General features: G+C 45.6%; 1 protein-coding gene across 1 annotated transcript in view; it reads left to right on the top strand.

Moving 5' to 3' along the window:
• Window positions 1-24,717, top strand: part of ABCA13 (ATP binding cassette subfamily A member 13) — a 929,477-nt gene that overhangs the window by 94,744 nt on the left and 810,016 nt on the right. The window contains exon 5 of the mRNA XM_029587089.1: window positions 8,194-8,336. Within this exon, the coding sequence (XP_029442949.1) occupies window positions 8,194-8,336 (143 nt within the window). The remainder of the gene's footprint in view (window positions 1-8,193; window positions 8,337-24,717) is intronic.

Here is a 24,717-nt window from a genome sequence, read left to right as displayed (position 1 = left end):
CCCTAAGCAATATTCATGTCTGCCTGCATATTTGCAAAGTGTGAGGGTAACATTTACACATGGACTTTGCACCCTTTCGCTTTGAAAAATTGTCCCAGGAAAAAGTACCTGCAGAGATGCCATCTGCTTATTCTGGGGATCAATATTCAAAGACACCTAGACGGATAACTCAAAAGTTATCCGTCTAGATGGCAAGCTTTTGTATATTCAGCACCTTTTCTGGCTAGATTTTAGACAGATAACTCATTTTCTGGCTCAAATCTAGCCGAATAAAAAAAAGAGGCGTTTCAGGAAGGAGTTAAATTATCTGGCTAACTTAGCTGATTTTTAACTATAACCAGCTAAAGTAGCTGGATAACTTTAGACCAGCTTCAGAGCAGATCTAAAGTTATCCGGCCTTATAGGGCCGGATAACTTCCTACTTAACTGGATATCCTCATAAGATATCTGAATAATAACACTGTCTCATAACAACAGCAACAAAAGCAGAAGTAAAAAAGACCTGCGGCCTGATCCCCCTTTGCTTCCTTCAAACTTTTACATAAGACCCTGTCGGGCTGTGCACCCCCACATGGGTAGCGCGCACAAATGTAACCCACACGCGCTTCTCTTAAAATCTACCCCTAGGTGATCATGTCCCGATCTGCAAACTGGGCCCCCCTTCAACCCCTTTCCCGCGTCAGTACAAATATGTTCATTAAGGTTACACCACCTCCCCTGCCCCCCCCCCCCCAAAAGACCCTCCCACCTTCAGTGTCTGCAGAGTGAGCCACCCCTCCCCATCCACCCCGATATCGGAAAATCCCTGCTGGGAGCAAGGAAAAATCTTACTGGTAAAATTTCAAAACCCGGTGCGTGCAAATACTGGGAGATACGTGTGTGGCGCCAGGCCGAGCGCATTTTCAACACCGCCCGGCCAAGCGCTTATTGCCCGGTACAGGCGGAAGGGCCGGGTTGTTGAAAAGGGGCGGGGAATAGGCGGGGGACTGGCCAGGACAGCGCCATTTTGCGCTGTCCCGGTGAATTGCGCGCGCCGGCAGCCGGCCAACCCTTGCCAACTTACTTCTGCTCAAAGAAGCAGGTAAGTTTTGAAACAAACAAAAAAAAAATAGAGTAGGTGTAGGGTAGGGTGGTCAGTCAGGGGGATAGGGAAGTTCCTTCCCGGCCCCCTCCTTAATTGGCAAAGGTCTGATCACTTCGCCGTGGGTGAGTTATAAAATCACGTGCGCGCAGGCAGCAGATTGTATAACCTGTGCGTGACGACGTGTGCGTGTTATAAAATCAGCGCGTCCGTGAGTGCGCACCGGGAGCCACGCGCACATGGATGCCCGCACGAGCCTTTAAATTTTACCCCTTGCCTGCTCCGGGTGCTTCCGGCACGTCTGATATCAGAGGCAACACGGGAGCGCCAGGAGCGGGTATGTGTGTTACCTTGCTCCCAGCAAAGATTTTCCAATATTGGTCGATAGGGAGTGGTCCAAAGGGTGGGGAAGGGTCTGAAGGTTGAGGGCGTGGCCCAGGTCAGGCACTGATGGTTGTGGAGTCTGGAGGCGGGGGGGGGAGGGGCAGGGCAGCCTTAATGGACATATTTGAATTGAAGCAGGAAAGGAGTTGGGGGAGTGGGGGTGGGGGTGGGAATCGGGGTGGAAACCTGCTCTGTGGACCAGGTCATGATCACACATTTAGGAGGGGTTAGGGGATGGGGCATGCATGGCCCAACAGGGCCTTAGGTGAAATTTTGAGGGGAAAGGAAGGGATCGGGCTGCAGGCTCCATTTCTACTCTTTTTTTTTTTTTTTTTGTGCTATGTAGCAGCGCTACTTAACCAGATATCTTTTCAAGATATCCGGTTAAATAGGAAATTATCCAGCCACACATGGCTGGGTAACTAAAAAACTAACTGGTCATTTTCAGTCATAGCTGGTTAGGTTTTTAGTTATCCGGCTACATGTAGCTGGATAATTTTAGGCAAGTATATTCAGCAGGACGTTTTTCCAGGTCAATACACAGGACAAGATATCCAGCTAACTTTAGCCAGATAACTTGTCCACTGACAGGCCTATTCAATATTGGCCCCATAGATTTTTATAATCTTTTTATAAGTCCGGTACAACAATGGAAATAAAACACAAATATGCCATAATTATCACCGAAATTACAACAAATACAGTATATAAACCCTCTTTAACCCCGCCCTCCCCTAAACCACCCCCCCCCCCCCAGCATGTGTCACAGGAAGAAGAAGAAAAATGAAACATAATATTATGTAAAGAAGAGAAGTAATATTATATAATGAAGGAAGTAATAATACTCAGAAGGTAGGGCTATTCAATTGGCTGCAACGTCATCTCTCATGTTCCCATGGATACCATTACTACAAAACCATTGATGTCTGCCAAGATGAAGAAAAATATTCCTCTGCATTATTAAGTAATTGTATAGTGAACTCTATGTTTCAGTTACGCTGGCAAAGGGTCCAGAAATTCTCTTCATACTTGCTGAAAAAGTAGCTGTTTCTTATTGGAGCTGATCGGCACTGATCTCTGCTCCAGCAAGAATAAATCAAGCAGCGCCAATCTCCAAAATTCCAAAGACGGGTTCGTAGTATCCATCCATTTTACCAACAGAAACTTTAAGGCATCCTTTAAACAAAAATATCTTGCCAGCTTTCTTGAGAATAGAGTTGGAATTATCATGACCTATTAAACCAGTGGTTCTCAACCCTGTCCTGGAGACCCCCCAGCCAGTCGGGTTTTCAGGATATCCACAATGAATATGCATGAGAGAAAATTTGCATACACTGCCTCCATAACATGCAAATTTTCTCTCATGCGTATTCATTGTGGATATCCTGAAAACCCGACTGGCTGGGGGGGTCCCCAGGACAGGGTTGAGAATCACTGCATTAAACAGAAGGCAGCTGACCACGGAAATGGGTTAGCAATCAAAGATGCTAAATGTTGTTGTAAACTTCGCCAGACACATGTATAACAGCATAATCCCATAAATAGTGCATTAAAGAAGCTTTAGGTGGGGAACATTTAGGACATTTATATGAAGTAGCGAGTTTGGCCACATAGGCTTTCCCAATGTAATACACTAATAGAATCATTTTGAATTAGAATATCACAGTCACATCAATTATATCACATACTAGATCATGTGCAAACACATCTGCCAGGTTTTTGTAAATTATATATTTCAAACTTGTGTGAAGAAATGTATATAGCATTGTAATAGATAAGTATTTTTTTGCAAATAGATATAACAGATATTGGAATTAACCATCTGTCAAATCTTTATCCTTTACTTGTTTCAAAGTAAATTACTAAGTAACTAAGCAAAGTAATCAGTATTCTGAAAATGCAAATGTGGATAATAATGGAATGGATGCATCTTGCCTGTCTCTAAATTAATTACCGCTTGATCACTTGTAATCCCTTTTGTGCTTAAGAAATAAAATTTGCTGTACATCGAACCTGGGGAAAACTGAAGATTACCAATTAGTGGGATACAATAATATTTCTCCGATGGGAGACCTCAATGGTGTTCCTATTGCTCTAATTACAAGTGATTGCGGGAGATAAAATGGTAAATTATCATTGTGGATATGCAACAAGTGTTGCGTCCGGTGCTAGACGGCTTCGCCCCATTTGCCTCACCTTGTTCACGGCTCTTCCCGCTTCCCTTGGGAAAATGGCTGCTGCCGTGTCTACAAGCCGACCTCTCCGGCGTCCCCGGAACGGCTATGGTGCTGCCTCCTGCCATGCTCCTCCCAAGGGCCTACTAGGGTGCGCGCGCGCACACCACCCATGTCTTTATTCCAACATTGGCACGAACCTTGGGGGCGTTCCCCTCTTCTGACGTCACGCCATCCGGGTATTTAGCCTGTACTAAGTTGCTAGCTTGTTGAGTTAGCAAAGGATTGGTCTCGGCCGGATCAAAGCTACTCTGCTGTTTCCGTGCTGCCGCTGGAAGCTCTCTCTCTGCCCTTTGGGGTATTGCTAACTTGGGTACCTGCTCCTTGGGGGCCCTCTGCTTTATTTCAGATACCTTACAGGAATCAGGTACTTGCTCCTCAAGGGCCTGCTCTCCCTGCCTCAGTGCCACGACCAACTTCTTCAACCTGGTAGAATCGCATACCAACAGCAACCATCTAGTGAGTAATCTAACTCTCAGTCTTTCTTATCCACAGTGCTGCCTTGCTGGGAAACCTACACCGAAATTCCCCTATACCAACGGGGTGAGAAGGGTCCCCTCTGCCGAGGGTCCCAAGACTGCTACATCCAGACTACCTCACTATTGCCACCTCTGGTGGTACACTTCAAGCTGTTTAATAAAAGAACTGTTTGTGTTTGTGCGTCTGCGTTTAGCCGAGCAATCTGTTGTGGTTAAGCGGTGTTTGGGTGGATTCTTGGGTACTGATGCAGATGACCATGCCCAGGGGGAGGAGCCCAGTGAGGCGCCACGCCTCACTGGGCTCCTCCCCCTGGGCATGGTCATCTGCATCAGTACCCAAGAATCCACCCAAACACCGCTTAACCACAACAGATTGCTAACTCCATGGATTCGGCTCAGCTCACCACATTGCAGGCCATTCCAGGCCTGGCCCAGTGAATCTCCGAATAGCAGAGTGCTCTGGAGATTTTGACTACTGCATTCAACTTGCTGCACACACAGATGAATTTACCTACCACCACAGGTAAAGGAGCTACACCGCCAGAAGTGACGGTCAAGACTATTGTACCTCTATCTGCTCCTACACGCTTCTCGGGGAACGTTTGGAGATGCAGAGGTTTTATTAATCAGTTTTGCATGCACTTCTCCCTGCAACCTAGCCATTTCCCCACAGCTTATGCCAAGACCACCTATATCTTGTCTTATCTGGACGGAAGAGCGTTGACTTGGGCCTCTTCACTGTGGGAGCACGAGGATCCTATTCTACATGACATTGAAGGATTCCTCGAGCTATTCAAATCAGTTTTTGATGACTCTGCCCGGTATACCACTGCAGGATCTTCTTTGGTTCACCTAAAGTAAGGTAATAAACCTTTGGCTGACTTCGCTATCGAATTCAAGACACTGGCATCTGAATTACATTGGGGCCCTAAATGCCTGAGGACCCTCTTCTTTGAAGGAGTGAACTCTTGTCTGAAGGACGAGCTCACTGCTCTTAAAATGCCTGAGACCTTGGCTGAACTAGTGAAGTTGGCAACAAGAATTGATCGCCAACTTCTTGACAAGGTTCAAGAGGCCAAGACTCCCAGAAGAACCTTTCAGGGTGAAACTCGAGTTAAGTCCACACCCAGGCCTGTTCCCCCAGTTCCAGTGGCTGGCGAGGAAGAACCAATGCAATTAGGCCACAGCCATCTGATAGCTAAAGAGAGAAGGACACGGAAGAAACTGGGGCTGTGCATGTACTGTGGACAAGCTGGCCATGCTGTTCAAAAATGCCCTATATGTCCGGGAAACTGGCAGACATAAGTCCTGCGGGAGGACTCTTCTTAGGTCTTACTGCCCCCTCTCCTCTGCTCTCTCTTCCTGTATCCTTGATCTGCAGACCCTTAGAGTATCAGACTCTTGCCCTAGTGGACTCAGGGGCAGGAGGTAACTTCATTCTTTAATGATTAGTGGAGCACTTGCGGATTCCCACTACCACTATGAAATCCCCGCTACTCCTATCTTCAATTCATGGAGAGCCCTTGCCAGGTGAAGTAACTCAGCTCACTGAACCAGTATGTCTGCGGACTGGTGCTCTCCATTCTGAAACTATTTCCTTCTTTGTTTTAGAGAAGGCCATGCACCCTATAGTGCTGGGGCTACCATGGCTGCAGCAGCATATGCCTCAATTCAATTGGGCTACTCTGGAGCTTTTACGATGGGGCCCAGATTGTCATGGTAAATGCCTGATGGAGGTCACTCCTTTACCCTGCATGCCAACTACCCCAGTGATGCCGGGGTTCCCGCCTCAATATGCATCATTCTAAGATGTTTTTACTAAAGAAGCTGCAGAGGGCATACAGACCCTTCCCAAGTGAGAGAAGACAAAGGATGAAGGGAACTTCTCTTAAGGGCAAGCTCTCTTAAAAGCAAGGCTCACAGGTTTATATCGTGGGTAACAAAAGGTGTTTCAGCACTAAGCACAGTATATACAGACACAAACATGTACCCACTGCTGGGGCAGAACACCCCTCTAGTACATACTCAAAGACATGGACCCAGTTTGAAGGTCCAGTCACATATAAATATGAATGTCCACAGAATCGTTACTTGGTAAGTCAAAAGAAATATATTAACTCAAATCTAAAGATTTCATTTCAAAAATTTCTCAAAGAATCAAGAACCACCATAGTCACACAAATCATAATTTTAAAAATAATTGTGTACATTGTACAGTCAAAGTGACTTTAAAAAAGTGTGTATTATACAGAAAGAATAAAGAAAAATAGCATAAAATAAAGTAGCTGAGGTATAAACTCAGATTGTGAGATCTCTGAGGAGAGAGAAATATCTGAAGTACCTGAATGCAATCTGCTTTGAAGTGCTGAAAGGCAGAATATAAATCAAATGCAATAAATATTAAATACAATACAGTAGCTACTTTGGAAAACCTAAATGTGTACCACATGGAATATTTCACATTATAACAGTAGTGAACTCAATTCTTACACAATTTAAAATAGATTTTGAAAAATTGGCAGGTGACGAAGGTTAATGGTGTTCCGTTAGTTCAGAGTTTCACGTTTGATGCCAGTTTTCGGTGAAACAATAGTTGCTGAGTGGATTAAACTTGGATTAAAAATTTAGTTTGGTCTCTTCACTTGTATTTTTATGAATCTTCATTAAAATAAACCTCCCCCTGTTGTGTTTCCCTGAATTTCCATGGGAGTGGCAGGAAGGCTGAGTGCACAGCTAGTCAGCTACAGTGAACGGATGCTCACAGTTTTAACTCTCAGCATCTTGCTTGTGCTGTTACATCACTGTTGCTGCCCGACCTGATCCTCCTTGCCTCTCTCTTAGTTATACTGTTTGCTTTGCCCCTTCACACTATCATGGGGTGTTCTAGACACTGTTTGTGTACTTTCTCCCATCACAGTCCCTTGGACTGGCCATGCCTCATTCGTGGTGTCTTGGAGTGCTCTTCTCTCTGTTGCTTATGCCTATCTGCAAGTTTCATTAAAATTGGATAGAAAACCCCAATGTTAGAGCCCCAAATAGGATGCACTGCTTCACCTATTGACTTTAATGGAGAACAAATGACATGAATAAATGAATACAACTGTTGGACCCAAACCAAACTAAACAAATAACGGCACCAAATAAACTGAAATAGTGAACCAAAATGAACATTTTTTTTCCATGCGCATTCCTATTGCCAAGAGCCCAGATTGGCAGCAGTCTAAGGCCGGGAGGGTTGTGGTGACCACCAAGTGTTGACCACCACAATAGCTGGGAGAAGAATGCAAATGAACTGTAACCTCCCCATCTCTGCCCAGCTGTAAAGAACACAGGGTGGCAGTAGCCCAAATCCAGGTGGATTATGGTGACCTCCAGGGTCAACCACAAGGCATCTGGGAGAAGTGTGCAGTTGAATGGCAATCTTGCAATACCTGGCTGACTGCTGCAAGGAAAGCGAGGTGGCAGGAGCACCAGTGGGTTGCAGTGCCCTCTGGAGTCCCTGAAAATCCCTCTTCTATGTGGTTCATTTAAGCAGCCATCTAGTACTTGAAAATCAGTTAGATGTCTAACTTAACCATCTCAGTTTAGACTTGAACTCTTAACCCCAAGTGAGCTGCCATCTCACACCCACCTTTGTTCCAGCCAGGAGAAATAGAGGAACTGGAACCACATCAGAAGTGGGCGAACTGAATCATTAACTCCGAGCTGCAATGGGTCAGCCAGCAGGGACTCAGAAAATGTGGAGAATATCCAGCAGATATGAACCAACTTCTGTGTCCCTAAATTCCCCACGCTTGCCCACTTGCTAGTCTGAAAAGATGGACTGTCACACTGAAAGATAAAGGAAAGATGAGAATTGTGTCAGCAGTTAAAATATGATGGGGAAAAAAAGGGATTCCGTTAGTGAAATTCTGAAATCGATGTCAGACCATTATTTATCTATTACATAAGCTTTTAGTTGATGTTCTTAATGAATGCGAATTTTGCTTTTTTTCTTTCATTAAAATGCTTTCAGGTTGCGAACTGGCCAGGGCAGCCTACCCGGAAATGACACGGCTTTCCTGATTGAGATGCAAGAGTTTGTACAGGGGATTTCTGAAGTTACAGAGAAAGCCAGGGCATTGCAAAAAAGCTGGGAAGCAGAGTTACAGCCCTTAGGTAAGAAATACTTTCCTTGGCAAATAATTAAAGAAACGCAACTTGTAACCAGTGGTATTCCGCGCGCCAACCAAGGGCAGAATTGAGTATTGCTGAGAAATAAGCTTTCAGGAGGGAATGCAGTTGTGACGGAACCGGCATTCTAGGTTAAAAATGAGTGCAGAAAGCAGGATGGAAAACTACTAGATCCCACCTTCTTACCCTGGCTGTTGTGCAGTATTGCACTAAGGGCCAGGTTTAAGTCTGTGTATGCATAGGCTAAAAACAAATTGCAGAAAACCTGCAAGTCAGTTTATCTCCTTGGAAGGAGGCATAAATGTATATAGATGTACATTTACATTCCCAATTCCCCCTCATGGAACGTCTCTTTCAAGTACACAGAAAAGTCCACACAAAATCACTTCCATGCAGACTTTTATGTGCACAGCTCCTGGGGCAATTTTCAAAAAGGCTGTTTATGTGCATAAAACCACATTTTGCATGTGTAAATGCTTTTGAAAATCAGGCTCTCAATAATTGTACTTTCCATGGCCCTCAATAAGGTTTACTTCTGGACAACTTACTGATGGATTTTGCTCTGCCTAAACATCAAATGAGTTTAGATCATATACTACTGATGATTAATTCCACTCGCAGCTCTCAATTTGAAAATTATTTTTCTTTCTCTTCATCCCTATTTTTCTGGGATTGAGTTTTGGGATTCTCCGACACTGGCTCAGCTCCTCTGCCTGCCATGAGGTGGGCCACCGTGCGTGATCTCCCTCCAAGGCTGCTGTCCACCGGGCTTCCCTCTCCTTAGGGCGTGTGGGTACCAACAGTACTCAATTTAAAGGGCTAGCTTTGGGAATCCTGAAGAGGGTGCCCCTTGATGACTTCATCAGCTCAGAACTTCAAAAGGACTTCCTGGATGCCCCTCCAGTGCCTCGTCAATAGGTCCACGACCTCCTGGTAGAATGAGTTGCCACAGCATTGTTCCTGCCCCTGCTCCTTGCATTCCCATCTATGCTCCTGAGTTCTTATCTTTGTCTTCTTCATGGTCAGTCTTCAGCATCGCTTCTCCTAACCTTCGGCATCCTCTGTTCCTGCCTTTGTTATTCCTTATTTCCCTCAAACGGATCTCTGTGTTGACCTTGGCTTGGACTCTGACTCTGTTTGTTTTCCGCTTGCCTCAGACCTCTGCTGGGACTCCGACTCTGATAGAACTCCACCTGCCCTGAGCACAGCTTGAATCTGGTCCTGTTCTCTGAGACCTGTCCTCTCACTGCTTCTTCTTCATGTTGGCCTGCAACGCCTTCCTTCTTCACGGATCTCTACCACCTCAGAGGCCTGCACCTAAGACCAGCTGGCCCCGGCACCCAAGGGCTCAACCTAAGGGTAATGTGAGCTGGTATTGGCAAAGCTCCATTTGAGCTTCTGCTCTCGCCAGCTCTGCCTGGCGACAGTGGGGACCTGCGGGACCCCTCCCCCCAGATAGCACCAACTCCCCCTCGTTCCAAGGGTCCACACCTGCAACAGGTAGCAGCTGTAACACTTTTGGCATCTGTTGATAAAGCAGGGCTCTGGGAAGTGCAAAGAGGTCTAAAAAGAAAGGGAAAAATAGGAATGGCCAGAAGCAGAGTTGGGACTGGCTAATCTGAACTGGATTTCAAGTTGGATCATGACTTGGAATTCCATTCAGGTTGGTGAGGCCCAATTATGACTTTTGGGTCGTACTCCATTTTTCTTTAATTATATTATGCACAAGAAGATTTAGGCTTAAGGATTAGTGCAAGGTGTTGCTTAACCTGTACTCTGCAGAAGATACGGTGTGGGTCAGCATCCATTCTTATTTGCTTTCTCCTCCTTCACAAGTAATGTTCAATTGCCTATCGGCAGTCCCACTCTTCCAGATACAGACCACGTCATGAGGTATGTGATTGTCAAAGAAAATTCCAATGTGGTCATGTAGTGCCAATTAGCAAGTTTTTCACAAACACAGCACAATAGTCAGGCAAGTTTACAGTTACTTATCTTTGAAACCATTAGTTTTACAATGCATGTTTCTTGTTATCAGCAAATGTGTTATACTAATTCTCCTTTCTTTCCCTATAATCCTTGAACAGAGGTTACCATTGTTATTGTATAAGCACAGCAAAGGACAGCCACAGTAATCTAGTGGGGTTTTCAACAAAATGCCAAAGATGTCTACATTTCATCCCCCTACGTCACCATTTGAAAAACTGAAGAATGATGATTAGGTTCACCGTGCTGGAATAGTTAAAATAACAAAGTGTGGCACATGTGATTAATACTGTACTGACTGACAAAATCCTACAGGAGCTCACAATAAGTACTCTTCATGGGCTCTCTGTGAATTACAAATTAGAAAGTCACCACAGAAGACTGGCAATAGCTCTACTATTTGCAAAAAGCATCACCTTAAAGTCATGAAAATTGAATAAAGTAAAGCTCTTAGCCATTACCCCAACATATGGAATGGACTAATCCCATTTCACCCCTGGCATAAGGCAAAGAGTGAGCCGGAGCAGTAGGGGGTGGGATTTTAGAGAGGATTCTAGAGTATGAAGAGAGAGTTCAAGGAGAGGAGCTGGAACATGGGTGAGGCCCAATGGAGAACTGAGCTGAGTGAAGAGAGAAACTTCTTGCTATAGGAGCAGGAGACGTAAGCTCCATTAGGGCTTCCATTTTGCATTTAGCAATAACATTTCTGAAGACCCAGGAGGGAATGTTAGGAGTTGGAGAAACCCAGCTAGACACTCCTCTATACAGGGCCCACTGTCTGTAAGATGCAGTGAGCAGCAGGACCAGCAAAGGGAGAGACACTGAAAGGACTTGCTTTGCTAAGGGGCAAGGGGAGAGTTAGTAGCAGTCACCATGCCATGGTAGTACCCTTGATTATGTTACTGTAGAGAAAGAGTAACAGCTCCATTGTATTGTCCTTATGGTTCAAAAGTAATATACTGATGGATTTAAACTTGTGGGCAAGACCCAGATGAATTTTTTGTTGCAATCACAATAGGTAAGCAGTGCTGAATTGGGTGAGACTAATCTCACTAATGTCACAGAATACCAGAAGAGTCCTGCATCTTTTATCTGAGGAACAGATATTTGCTTTCTAAACAAATTCCAAATGAAGTTTGGCTCTGCATTTCATTTAGCTTGAGATGAAGAAGTGGATTGTGGATACTTATCTGTCTGAAGGAATAAGAGAATAGACTGCAAATAACTTATTTGTGTTAGACTCATCACTCACAGGATGGACCTGTGAGCAGCTTTACTTGACTCAACACTGACCTGGCGTTTGTGCTTTGTGCAGTGGATGACGCCGCTGCTGCTCCTACATCCAATGCTTGTGTGAGCAGTTCAAGGGCCCTTGGCGGGAAAAGCCAGGATTGCCCTTGGATGACGTCTTTGCTGGTTGCCCTATAAAAAGGTTCTTCATCCTCAGCTTTGCCTCAGCAAGAAGGTCTCCTGGTTCCAGACTTGCTTGGTATCTGTCGGTTCCAGTCTTCAGCTTGTTCCTGCTCTCATCTTGCTCCAAGTGTTTGGCTACTCTTCAGCTCCAACCCTCAGTCTTGTTTCAGTCATCAGACTTCAGTTCTGCTTCTGTCTTTAGCCTTCATTCCTGCTTCAGTCTTTGCCTGCAGCTCTGCTTCAGACTTCTGCTCCACTGCAGTCTTCAGCTTCACTTCAGTTTTCAGCCTCGTTCTATGCAAGCCATCAGCCTTATCTCAAGTCATCAGCCTTTGGGTCAAGCCATCAGCCTTGGGTCAAGTTGTCAGCCTTGCCTGCACCAGGTCCTCAGCCTCAGCTTTGCCTTGGTATAGACTCTTGAACTCTGTCTTAGTCGGGCCTGTGCTAAAACCTGCCCACCCACCTTTGGCATGAGTCTTGGGGCCCTGTTCACGAGGTTGCTCCATGGCAAGAGGTGCTTATGCTCATCTCATTCCGTACAGGTTGCTGAGGCCATGAGCTTGGTGAACATGTCCCCATGATGAGCCACGCTACCTTGATCACCCAGATACAGGAGCAAAAAACAGACTTGATTAGTTTCCTGCACCATTTCATGCAACTGGCCAGCAGCAACTCAGTCAAGTAAAAGACTCTTTACAGACTCTGTCACAGTGTTTAGATGAAATAAAGTTCAATGTTCAGCTTCAGTCCCAGTTACAGTTCTGATAAACCCTGAACTGTACCTATCCGGACTGGTGAGTCCATGATTCAACTCCTACCACCTCCAAGGTATGGTGGTGATCCTAAAGGGTGCAGAGGATTCCTTAATATCGGCAAAATGCAATTTGAGTTAGAGCCAATTTGTTTTTACTCTGACGTAATCTTGACAATATGTATATACTCTCCCTGTTGGACAGTCCTACTCTCACTTGGGCCTCCCCCTTGTGTGAACAAGATTTGTTTCTCAGAAATTTGGACAATTTCATTCAACAGTTCCATCTGATCTTTGATTAACCTGGGTGCATCATGCCCGCTGAGACAGTACTCCTTCATATTCATCAAGGCAATCTTTCTGATGAATGTGTGGTAGAATTCCATACCTTACCTTCTGAACTCAGTTGGGGGTGAAGATAGCCAAACTGCCATTTTTTGGCAGGGATTTTCTGGAAGAATAAAAGATGAACTTGCAGCTTGGGACCTTCCTCCATCTCTCAAAGCACTCATTGCCTTGGCTATTCATATTGATCTGAGATTCCAGGAACGGGCTCCAGAGCCTACTAAGTGTTAGAAACTGGTATGTTGTAGACCCTGGATCATGGTGAGAGTTGGCTCCACCCACAGGGAGGAGCCCTGTGAGAACTCACCACGATAGGCTAGCCTCAGCTGAGACTGACACAAGTGAAATAAACTTTATTATACTGGAAATGTAGAAGCTTCCCATCAATGGGAAGAGAGGCACAGTCCAGAATACCAGGTAGCTCAAGCTTATATCCCCGGTAGTGGTGTGCAGAGCAGGGTAACCCGGGGAATCCCTCCTTAAATGGAACTTCTCTGTAATGATCTGGTAGTGGCCCTCAGCGCGGGGTACGTCGAGAATCATAGGAGAAATGTTGAGAGTAGAACAGGAGGTAAGCAGAGTAGAACAGCTGATGGTACTCACTCTTGTAGCGTGCAGAGATGGTTGCTGAGGTGAGCACGGTAGTGGCCCGAGGAATGGGGTACACTAAAGTTCTGTCAGCAGAAGCAGCGAAGTCACCAGGCAGAACCAAACACACCCAGAGCAGGTAAAGAGTTCTGTAGGCAGGAGAGCCTTCCTCACCTCAGCAACCATCTCTGCACGCTACAAGAGTGAGTACCATCAGCTGTTCTACTCTGCTTACCTCCTGTTCTACTCTCAACATTTCCCCTATGATTCTCGATGTACCCCGCTCCTCTGGGCCTGGCTCAAGCAATTCCTTCTTGCTTATGTCAATCTCAGCCAAAATGACTGGGCAGACCTACTTCCATTGGAAGAATTCGCTCTAAATTCGCACCCATCTTCAGCTACCGGTTCCTCACCTTTTCAAGTAGTCTACGGATGCCAACCACTTCCTCTGCTACCTTTACCTCTGTCTGTCCCTTCTTTGGTGGTTCAGTCTACCGCCCAGGAGCTGCATCGACTCTGGGCCAGTACGAAGCAATTACTGCTTAAAGCAGCCCAAAGAGCTAAATAATTTGCTGATGCCCATCATTGAGCGAGTCCTCAGTTTGAACCAGGTGACAAGGTGTGGCTCAGTACTCTGTATATCCTTCTCAAGCTCCCGTCTGCATGCTTCACACCTCGGTACATTGGCCCCTTCCCAGTACTCCGCCATCTGGGCTCAATTACCTACAAGCTCCGCCTGCCACCCTCGTTAAAAATCCATAATTCCTTCCATGTGTCTTTGCTAAAATCCTTAGTACTTTCCTTGCCCTCCAGGAAACTGCCTGAGCCGCAACCACTTTCATCCGAGGCAGATGTGGTATATCAAGTCCAGGATGTCCTGGATGTGCAGAAGCGTGGAAGAAGATGGGAGTACTTGCTCTCATGGGAGGGCTTCGGGCCGGAGGAGAATAGTTGGGAACCGGCCTCCAACATTTTGGATAAAGATCTCATCAAGCAATTCCATGCCACTCATCCTCAAAAGCCAAAACCGCCGGGATGGGGGCCTAGGAGAGTGGGTACTGTTACATCCACTGGCGGCGGCCACCTGCGGCGGGCTCAACTCACTTCATGTCTGGCTTGGCTGTTTGCTCCGGGTGTTCTTGTGGCAGCGGCCAGCCACTGCCACCGTGTTCCACCTAGCTTTCGGTGCTCCATGTGGCGGCAGGGACGCCGCCGACCAGTGTTCCGACCCTGGCTCTCCTTAGGCGCACGCGCCATCAGTCCTCCCTTTAAAGGGCCAACAGCGGAAACTTCGGGTTCGTCCCCAGCTGATGACATCAGTGGTCCGGGATACTTAAGGACAGCCTCTCTCCTCCACTAGCTGACTTGGCAACGAGTTCCCTGGTTCCTGTTCTGTTGCCTGTCTCCAGTACCCTGGACCTGTTTTTCCTGTGCTATGGATTCCTGTTCTACTCTTCAGGATCCCGCTCCTCTGGGCCTGGCTCAGCACTACTACATCTCAGGACTCTGTCTCGGCGCCCCGCTCCTCGGGCTTGGCTCTGCGCTTCTACACCGAAGGACATTGTCCCTGCACCTCGGCTCCTCAGGGCCTGGCTCAATGCTACTACACCTGTCACTGCGCTTCCGCTCCACCGGGGATTCCTCAGCGCTTCTACTCCACTAGAACCTGTTACAGCGGATTTATTACACAGGTCCTGCTGCATCACTCTATTCTACCCGCTCCGGCTCCAGCACTTCTTCTCTACGGGGTTTGCCCCATATGGTCCTGCTCTACTTTCTCTGGAACTGCTGTAGCCTTTCACTTCTCAGGGCCTTCTTCCTCTCTCTCCTCAAGGGCACCTCAACCTTGGACTGAACCTGACCTTTCTAACTTTCCTTGCTCTCTGCTGTCTGTTTCCTCTGGGACCAGCCACACACAGGTCCACCTAAGACCAGCCGGCCCTGGCACCCAAGGGCTCAACCTGCGGGGAACGTGGGCTGGTACTGGCAAAGTTCCTGTTTACCTCTGCTCTCGGCCAACCTCACCTCCCGACGATGGGACCTGCAGGGTATCAGCCCTGAAGGTAGTGCTAATCCCACCTCAGGCCAAGGGTCCTCATTTCCTAACATCCTGCCAAAGGAAAGAGGAGAAGCACAGTCTGCTACCTGTGGATAATTGGGAGCCTAGAGCCACAACTGGTAAAGTGGAGATGAATGTTATTGTGGTAGGGGAAGGGGGGAGGGAGAGAGATTCTTGCTGGTGGGGGGAGGGACGTATTAGGCAGGAGGTTGGAGAATGAGGAGAGAGTCCACTGAGCAGATGATGGGGGAGGGGGGGAAGCTGCTGAGTGGGTGGAAGGGAGAAAGGAATGGGGATAGGGAGATGCTAGGCAACGAGCTGGGGAGAGAAAGAAGAGGATGCTGACTTGAAAGAAGGAGCATTGTGATATAACCTCCGCCAGTAAGAGGAAGAGACAAGAGGACATGAGGAAATGATGGGTGAGGAGGAAAGAGAGACATGGGGAGAAATGGGAAGGAGAAACTTGGAAAGAAGGGAAACACTGAAAGGAAGGAAAGAAAGCAAGAGAAAGAGAGAAATGCTGGAGAGAGAAAGAAAGGGATCATCTATAGAATTACTCCCATAGAGTTCCTACCTGCAGAATTGGCCTTCCTGCATCAGATTTCCCTACCTAAAAAATCACCTCCCCAAAATTCTCCATCTGATTAATCATTTTGTATAAATGTGAATGTGTGTGTTTGTGGGGAGAGGAAATGATATAGGGAGATCATATTGGCTGACTGAATGGGAATAAGAGGACAGCAGGGGTGTGGTGGGAGTGCAGTCAGATATGACTTCCCTACAAACAGTTTAATCTATGCTCCTGTGAAGATTTGTCCCTCCCCAATCCTCATCTCCCTGCCTCAGCTACTTGCCTCTTCTGCACCATCTTCCATGCATTCTCATTTAAATTTTCAGCAGGCAATGAGCCAGCACACATGCGCCACTCTCTTCCTGCTGGCAGTGGGGATGGGGGGGGGGGGGGGAGGGAGAAGTTCACGATGATCTTTATGATGCTGGGCTTGGAGAAGATCTGCATCAGTGGGGTAAAAATGATTCACTGCTGATTATAGGTCTGGAGGGGAAGAGGAGCAATGGCTGATTCTGGGGTAAAAAGGCAGAGAGGAAGAACCTAGGATCAGAGTGAGGTGAGAGAATGATTGGGGAAAGGCTCATGTATCTCCCATGTCCACCATCCACCTTTCATTTTTTCAGGCTACTATGGTTAGCTGTGGTGGAGATAAGATCAATGCAATGGAACCCCTGTGATGCTTGAACCCGGACAATAGTCCCAGAGACCATATCATACATTTCTATTTTAGTTGGACACTGTCATTGTGCATAAGATTTATGTTCCAGGGTTTCCTGCGTGTGTGTGTGTGTAGATCCAAAAGGATTTGGAACTCCAAACTCAAATAAGTTAAAGATGGTATGAGAGGGGTACTTGCCAGGCTCTTATGGCCTGGCTTGGCCACTGTTGGAAACAGGATGCAGGGCTTGATGGACCCTTGGTCTGACCCAGTATGGCATGTTCTTATGGAGAGAAACTCTCATCCAAAACAAAAAATCTTCATGGAGCTTAAAGATAAGACTGAGAAAAATAAGAGTATGGCTTAAGACAGGCTGACTTCTTGAAAGCAAAAAGGATCCACAAAAAAAAATGGTGATCTCTCTGGAAAAACACTAGATATGCTACCATTGCCAGATGCCACATAAGGGAGCTCCAAACTCAATAACTACCAATGTGTCTATCCCCAGAACCAAGTGGTACATTCCGAATCCAGCATTAATAGGGAGTAACAGAATCGCTGCATAACAATACAAAAATAAAGAGAATGTTCCCTGGTTTCATTCAATGCATTTATCATTACCTTATGTCGTTCAAATACATATTTTTATTCTTAATTTAAAAAAAGAGAGTGAAAATGGCATGTTCATATGCACACTGCACATAAGCTGTGAAAAGCAGAGGATCAAAAATGTAATCATGACATGCTGTGAAAAACACTCTTAAGCACATTTTTTCAAGTGCTGCTTTATAAAAGTGACACAATTACCACCCAGAAAAGAATCCTAATGTGCTGCCAATATATAATTGTGTTAGCAACCAATGTGCATCAAAGGAGAATGAAAATGATCGCTTGTTGGCATCTGATTAAAATATAGCCTACTATAGAAAGCTTTAAGATATTGAAGATGCCATATGAAATTCACAAGCAGTTTGCTGCCTTGTATGTTAGTGATTTAGAACATCTGAATTGTCGAAATGCTACAAAATGGAGCCATGCTTCAAAGGATACATATACATCCACAGATAAGCGTTGACATACACATGGAATATTAATGTAAGTATTCCTCAGCTTCTCTTTTAACCCCCTTGAGGAAGACAAGTAATGGTGACACAAAGGTCCTTTGTTGGGGGTTCTAGTTTCTAGCTATGATCTTGGTATTTTTGTTGAATTTTTGGGGTAAAGATGCTATATGGTAAATTACACTGTATTTCCTAACAGAATCATGGCCTCCTCCAGGCATTCTATCCTCCTTTTCGAACCTGCAACCCATGGAGCTGAGTCCTGTGGCTAATCCTGAGGGTCTGTGCCCTGATCTCTGAGGGTTGCTAGTGTGAGGGGAGGTATCCTTACAGAATACCTCCCCTCTGGATGGCCGCACCTGGGGCCCAAGATCTGGGCTTGTCTGAGTGTTCTCTGTAGAAATGGGTTAAGGGTCTGTTGGCCTGCACATGCTCTGCTGATTCCCAGCTATGATCCTCTAGACCATAGCCCTTCCAGGCAATGAGATAGTTAGGGGCCTTCATTTTCGGTTGTTTCTATAAAGTTATCTGGATAACTTTCAGACAGGTAATTTTCCGACCAGGCTTACTCAGCTAACTGTCGGGCAGTGCTGAATATCAAAACCATCTGAACAAAGTGGAACCATGTGCTGTGAATTCCTCAATGCTGCTTTTTTTTCACTTGGATAAATGTTATCCAGGGATCTTATTGCTGGACTGAAATTTAGCTGGAGGATAGGGGAAGATATTCAAATCTTTGGGGATTTTTTCAGCTAACTCCAAAAGTTAACTGGAAAAACCCTTCTAATATTGACCTCAAAATTGCCAAGTAACTCCACAACTCACATCAGGTCCTGTGTACTGCAGAGAACCAGATCTAAAATAGCTCCTTTTCTCATCAGTTTCAAGACCAGAGAGAGTAGATGATCATGGAAGTGCCTCCCCCATGGAGGTAGTGAAGACAAGAACAGCATTTGAATTCAGAGGATAAATGCAGAGCATCTCTGAGGGCGTGGTAGGGATTGTAAAGCTGAATTAATGGGTGTGGATGGGCAGATTGTATAGTCCATATGGTCTTTTTCTGCCATCACATTTATATGTTTCTATTCTCTTCCCCCTCTCCAAGCTTGCTCTCTGTCCCTCTCAGCACTCTTAAAGGGAGAGCAGAGGGGGAGAAATGCCCCAGGAGATTAACGTTGGAGACCAGGGAACTGTAGGTGGTGGGCAAGGTAGAGATTGAAAGATTTATAAATCGATTGCATAGCCCTCAAACCAGTGCTGCTGAATACAATTTATTTATTTATTTATTTATTTATTTAAATTCTTTTATATACCGAAGTATAGCCGAAAGCCTTCACCCCGGTTCACATTGTAACAAATTCATACATGTAACAGCAATTAAACTTGTAAATAATTACATAGAAATGTGAGAGCAACTCAGAGAGTAACAATTTAGTATTATACAGTTTATATATAATATTACATTTACAACTTTATTATGAGATATAAGTTTATTACCGAAGTATTGGAGTTCAAGATGAGGAGTGTGTTTATTCAAATCAGTCAGTGAATGATTGTCTGAACAACCATGTTTTTAATTCTTTTTTGAAGGATTTGGAATCACTGATGGAGCTTAGGTGATTTGGAATAGAGTTCCATTCTATGGGTCCTGCTATTGAGAAGGCTCTATTTCTAGTTGTGGATAATTTTGCAGATGACAGGGGGGGAATTACTAGTTGTAGTTTTTCAGATGACCTTGAGGAACGTGGTGATTTGAGTATTGCGATCATATTGTTTAGAGATGAGTCTTTGTAGATTTCATTATGTAGTAAAGATAAAGTCTTGTATTTAATCCTTTGTGAGATTGGTAGCCAGTGCAGGTTTTTTAATGTAGGAGAGATATGATCAAACTTCCTTTTGCCAGAGAGAATTCGTGCAGCTGCATTCTGCAGTAATTGCAGTGGTCTTTAGATAAAATTTAGATAAAATTGCATAGTTTTTCTACATACATAGGTATGTTGATTTAGCTTTTCCATCTCCTGAATCTAAATGGCAGGTAAAAAACAAGGACCTCAAGCTTGATTGCACAGATCACTTATCGGGGCAAGGCTGAACGAGGCTCATTCTGCAGTTTCATAGTAGATGGTGGCAGAAAAAGACCAATTAGCCCATCCAGTCTTTGGAAATATTCCAGTCCACATTGCCAAGGATTTATCCTTTGTCCTAGTTGACATCCAGGGAGAGGATGCTGAGGAAGGAGGATAAGAGGCAGGAAAAAAGTTGCAGAAGAGGAAGGAGGGCTTCCTCATCACCGCACACTTGCAAAAACCAATGTGCCCAACAGCAGAGCAGAAAAACTTGGAGACACGAAAACACCCAGAGAAACAATGTAGGACAACTTCAGAAGTTCTGAAAATACAAGATACCCACTGGAGTAGGATGGGACAAAGCAGGAATAATGTGTAACCCCTTCTTTGGGAGTGGTGACTCCCTCAGGGCACACATCTAATTTCTAACCTTCAGGGCTGCTCTTGCTAGCTGATGCCTTCCCAAGCTTGACTCTTGATTCCTGGTGGGGATTCTTTTTATGGGGGGAGACTCTCGTCTATGGCCCAGATAGTAGTGTGTGATCCTGTGTGTATTTGTAACTGTGGCATCCCTGGGAGGAAGCTGCTGAGAAAGAACAGGCAGGACCAGGAATTGGGTTTTAAATAATAATTTACTAACTGATTTAAGGCAAATTAAAATCCATCTTTAAATACTTGTGCAGTTACAGCTGAATTGTTTACAGGTAGGGTGTCTCACTCTGGGAAGGGGTCCTTTGTCTTAGCAAACTGGTTGAGCTTCCCATAGTAGTGTAATGTGTGCACTAAAGTTCTCCCAGTTGCTTATTCAGAATTCCTAGGACAGGGGTCCCCTCCTAACATAGCAAAAATCCTACTTTAGGCTCCAGCATCTTCCTGAGCACCCAGACCTGTGTCCTGTTCCCATATTGTTGGAGATCTGAATGGGTTCTCCAGATTCTTACTTCATTCCTTTAGTTCTTCTGAAAGATGACTCCTTGGGTTGAAAAGTCCGAGAGTGGGAACCTGCTGAACCAGCCAGGTTCCCAGTGAAGAGGAGCGGCCAAAAAACCTCCTCACAAAAAAAAAAGAATTACCTTCTTCCTAAAAACCTTCCTAGATTGAGCTTCTGCTGTCACAGGTGCTTGCCATATTCATGGGGTGAATGGGCTCACTGGTCTTCAGCCTCTGCACTCTGAATTCAGCCAGCGAGGATGATCTTCATCAAAGGAACAGAGTGAAATACAGTCCTTTCTGTGGTAGAGTTCTTCCAGTCTTCACGAACTTAACCCGTCCACACCTGACACAGGTGCTTGCCACATAAAAGGAGTGTGTTATGGCCTCTCACGTCATGTCATGCTCGGCTCACTACTCCCGGTACTCTCGCGGCGGTGGCCAGTACTGACGTCATGTTCCTCCTGGCTCCCTATGCTCCACGTGGTGGCTGGGACACCGCTGACTAGCGTTCTGACCCTGGGTCTCCCTAGGCGCACGTGCGCACCAGCTGTCCTTCCTTTAAAGGGCCAATGGCAGGAACTTCAGGCTCATCCGCAGCGGATGACATCACAGGCCCGGGATATTTAGGCTTCACCTCTAGCCACCACTGACCGACTTGGCAATGAGTTCCTTGGTTCCTAATGGTGCCAGTTCCTTTTTTACGGACCTGCTGTTCCTGCTCTTTGGATCTCTGTGCTTCTCCACCCAGGTTCCTGTCTTAGCGCTTCCCGCTCCTCAGGGTCTGGTTCAGTGCTACTTCACCTGGACTCTCTCTTAGTGCTACCCGCTCCTCGTTGCCTGGTTCAGCGCTACTTCACCTGGTCTCTGTCTCAGTGCTTCCCGCTCCTTGGGGCCTGGCTCAGCACCTCTACATTGACCCCCTACTGCAGTGCCTTCTGCTCCTCGGGACTCCCACAGTACTTCTACAGTGAGGATCTTGCTCCAGTGCTTTTACTCATCTAGACCTGGCTTAGCGCTGTACTCTACCTGACTGTGTTTCGGTGTCCCTGCTCCTTGGGGCACTCCCCAGTGCTTCCACTACAGAAGATCCTATCACCGCTTTGCTGTGTCTCAAGCAGTACCTCTGCCCTGCTACTCTTCCGGCACCTGCTACAGCGGGTTCCCTGCTCTAGCCCCAATTCATCATACCACAGTTCAAGTCTCCGCACTTGCACCTCCTTATCTCGAGGCCACTCCCACGTGGCCCTGCTCTTCACTCTTCGGAGCTGCAGTGACCTTGCACCCCTTGAGACTCTCTCTCCTTCTTCCTGTGAGAGTGCTTGTGTCTTGGACTGTACCTAACCTCTCTGACACTCTCTGCATCCAGTCGTCTACCTTCTCCGGGACCAGCCACACAGAGGTGCTCCTAAGTCCAGCTGGCCCCGGCACTCAAGTGCTTAACCTGCGGGGAATGAGGGCCGGCACTGGTAAAGTCCCAGCTTGCCTCTGTTCCCAGCCAGCCTCGCCTCCTGATGGTGGGGACCTGTGGAGCCCAACCTTTCAGGTAGCATCAACCCCACCTCGGGCCAAGGATCCACAATTCATAATAGAGTGAATGGGCTCATTGTCTTCAGTCATGCAAATTTCAAAATAATTCAGGCCACAAAATATCCTTACTGCAACTAAATTCCTAGAATCTACAAGCAGGTTTTGCCCAGCGAATCCCCCCTCTAAAAAGGGAAACTGGTGAGGCAGGGAGGCCTTACCAGAGAGGGAAAAAAAAATCTACATTTTATTTTTTTTAATTTTTATACATCTTGTCTCTCTGGTGTCTGCTCTACATTGACGCTAGCCATACCTCTTACTACAAAATGGCTGGTTATAAAGGGCTCTCCTAAGTGGGAGGAGGGAAAAAAGGAGATGGATAGCTCAAGATGTTTAAGAAAAGAGAAATGGAACTAAGGAATACAGTAACGGATTGAGTGATCAGGTTACAACTGGATACATTTATTTTTATTTATTTAAGGCTTTTATATACCGATGTTCCTGTACTAGTACATATCACGTCGGTTTACATAGAACCAAAGTTGGAAATTAAATCAAACAAGAGGGTACAGATAACAGGGATAACTTCGTATGTACTTATAGATAAAGCAGCGAACGACTTAAAATAAAATAAAATTATTATAAATATAAGAATAAATATACAAAATATAAATAAATATAAACATTCAACAAACTTGGATTTACAGCAGACTTGAAAAGCATGAGTGCATTATAACATACAGCTTGCGGGGAAATAATGAGATTAAATTATAAGATTAAATGGTTACGGCGTCGGACATCTTGCATCATCGTGAATCTGACCCTGAGGGAGAGACCTTTAAGTGAAGGCTTTTGTGAAAAGCCAAGTTTTGAGCTTCTTTTTGAACGTCCGACTACAAGTTTCTAGCCGAAGGTCTGTGGGAAGGGCATTCCAGTGAGAGGGACTGGCAGTCGAGAATGCACGTTTCTTGAGCGATGACTAGGCTGGAGGTGCATATAAGGTGCCTAAGTAGCTGGATCTGATTGGTCTCTATGATGCATGGGGACGAAGTGGGTCACTTAGATTTAGCGAAGTTTGGGAATGAATGGTCTTGTGGGTTATGGTTAGTACTTTGAATATGATTCTAAATTTAATAGGGAGCCAGTGTAGGTTCTTTAGAATAGGTGTGATGTGTTCTCCTCTACTAGAGTTGGTTAGGATCCTGGCAGCCGAGTTCTGCAGCATTTGTAATGGTTTGGTGGTGACAGCTGGGAGGCCAATTAGCAGAGAGTTGCAATATCAATTTTTGAAAATAGAATAGTTTGGAGGACTGTTCTAAAGTCCTGAAAGTGGAGGAGAGGTTTTAGCTTTTTCAATATGTGTAGCTTGTGAAAACATTCTTTCGTAGTGTTTGTGACAAATTTTTTGAGATTCAGCCTATTGTCGATAGTAACGCCAAGGTCTCTTACGTGAGTGGGGGAGATCATTAGCGGTGTGATTAGATTGTTGGCAGCCTGACAGTTGTCATCCAGGGTGATCAGCATAAGTTCCGTTTTTGCAGTATTGAGAACTAAGTTAAGGCTAGTGAGGAGGGAATTTATGGACTGTAGACAGTTGTTCCAGAAATTGATGGTGTTGGAGATAGATTCAGTGATAGGCAACAGGATCTGGACGTCGTCAGTGTATATGAAGTGTGTGATCTTTAGACTTGAGAGCAGATGACATAGTGGGAGAAGATAAATGTTAAACAGGGTTGGGGAGAGGGATGATCCTTGTGGAACTCCAAGAGTGGACTTGACCGGGTGTGATTCCTTGTTGCTTATTCTGACCTTGTATGTCCTATTGTTAAGGAATGATCTGAACCATTCAAGGGCTGATCCTGAGATGCCTATGTCTGAGAGCCGGTTGATGAGGATAGAATGCTTTACAGTGTCGAAAGCTGCAGATATATCAAGAAAGTGCCAGGAGGTAGGGGGTCTTTTTCTCCAAGCCGGAGAGGACTCTGACCGTCAATGAGATTAAGAGGGATTCTGTGCTGAGGGATTTGCGGAATCCGAATTGGGCTGTTGTGAGAATCTTGTGGTCTTCTAGGAATTCCGACAACTGTTTGTTAACTATTCTCTCCATGAGTTTGTCGCCAAACTCATGGAGAGTTTTACTTTTAGAAAAAAAAATCTAAAAGTAAACAGGAATATGAAACAAAGGACCACAAAATAGTTCCAAATGTAAGGCCAACATAGGACCGAGTTCTGCCAAAGTGTAGACTGGAAGTCTATAATATATATATTCCTAGGCAGGAACAAAATGGCCATAACAGGAAGTGGACCATAAAGCTGGGAGGACTAACCAGAGTGTCCAAACAGCATCATGATGGCCACCAGCAAGAAATGTGGGCCATAAAGCTGGGAGGACTAAATAGATAATCCAGGGG

This window comes from Rhinatrema bivittatum, chromosome 2 (genome assembly GCF_901001135.1).
Source record: "Rhinatrema bivittatum chromosome 2, aRhiBiv1.1, whole genome shotgun sequence".
NCBI lineage: Eukaryota > Metazoa > Chordata > Amphibia > Gymnophiona > Rhinatrematidae > Rhinatrema > Rhinatrema bivittatum.
Note: the sequence above shows the minus strand (reverse complement) of the source record. Positions and strands in the feature narration are given on the sequence as shown.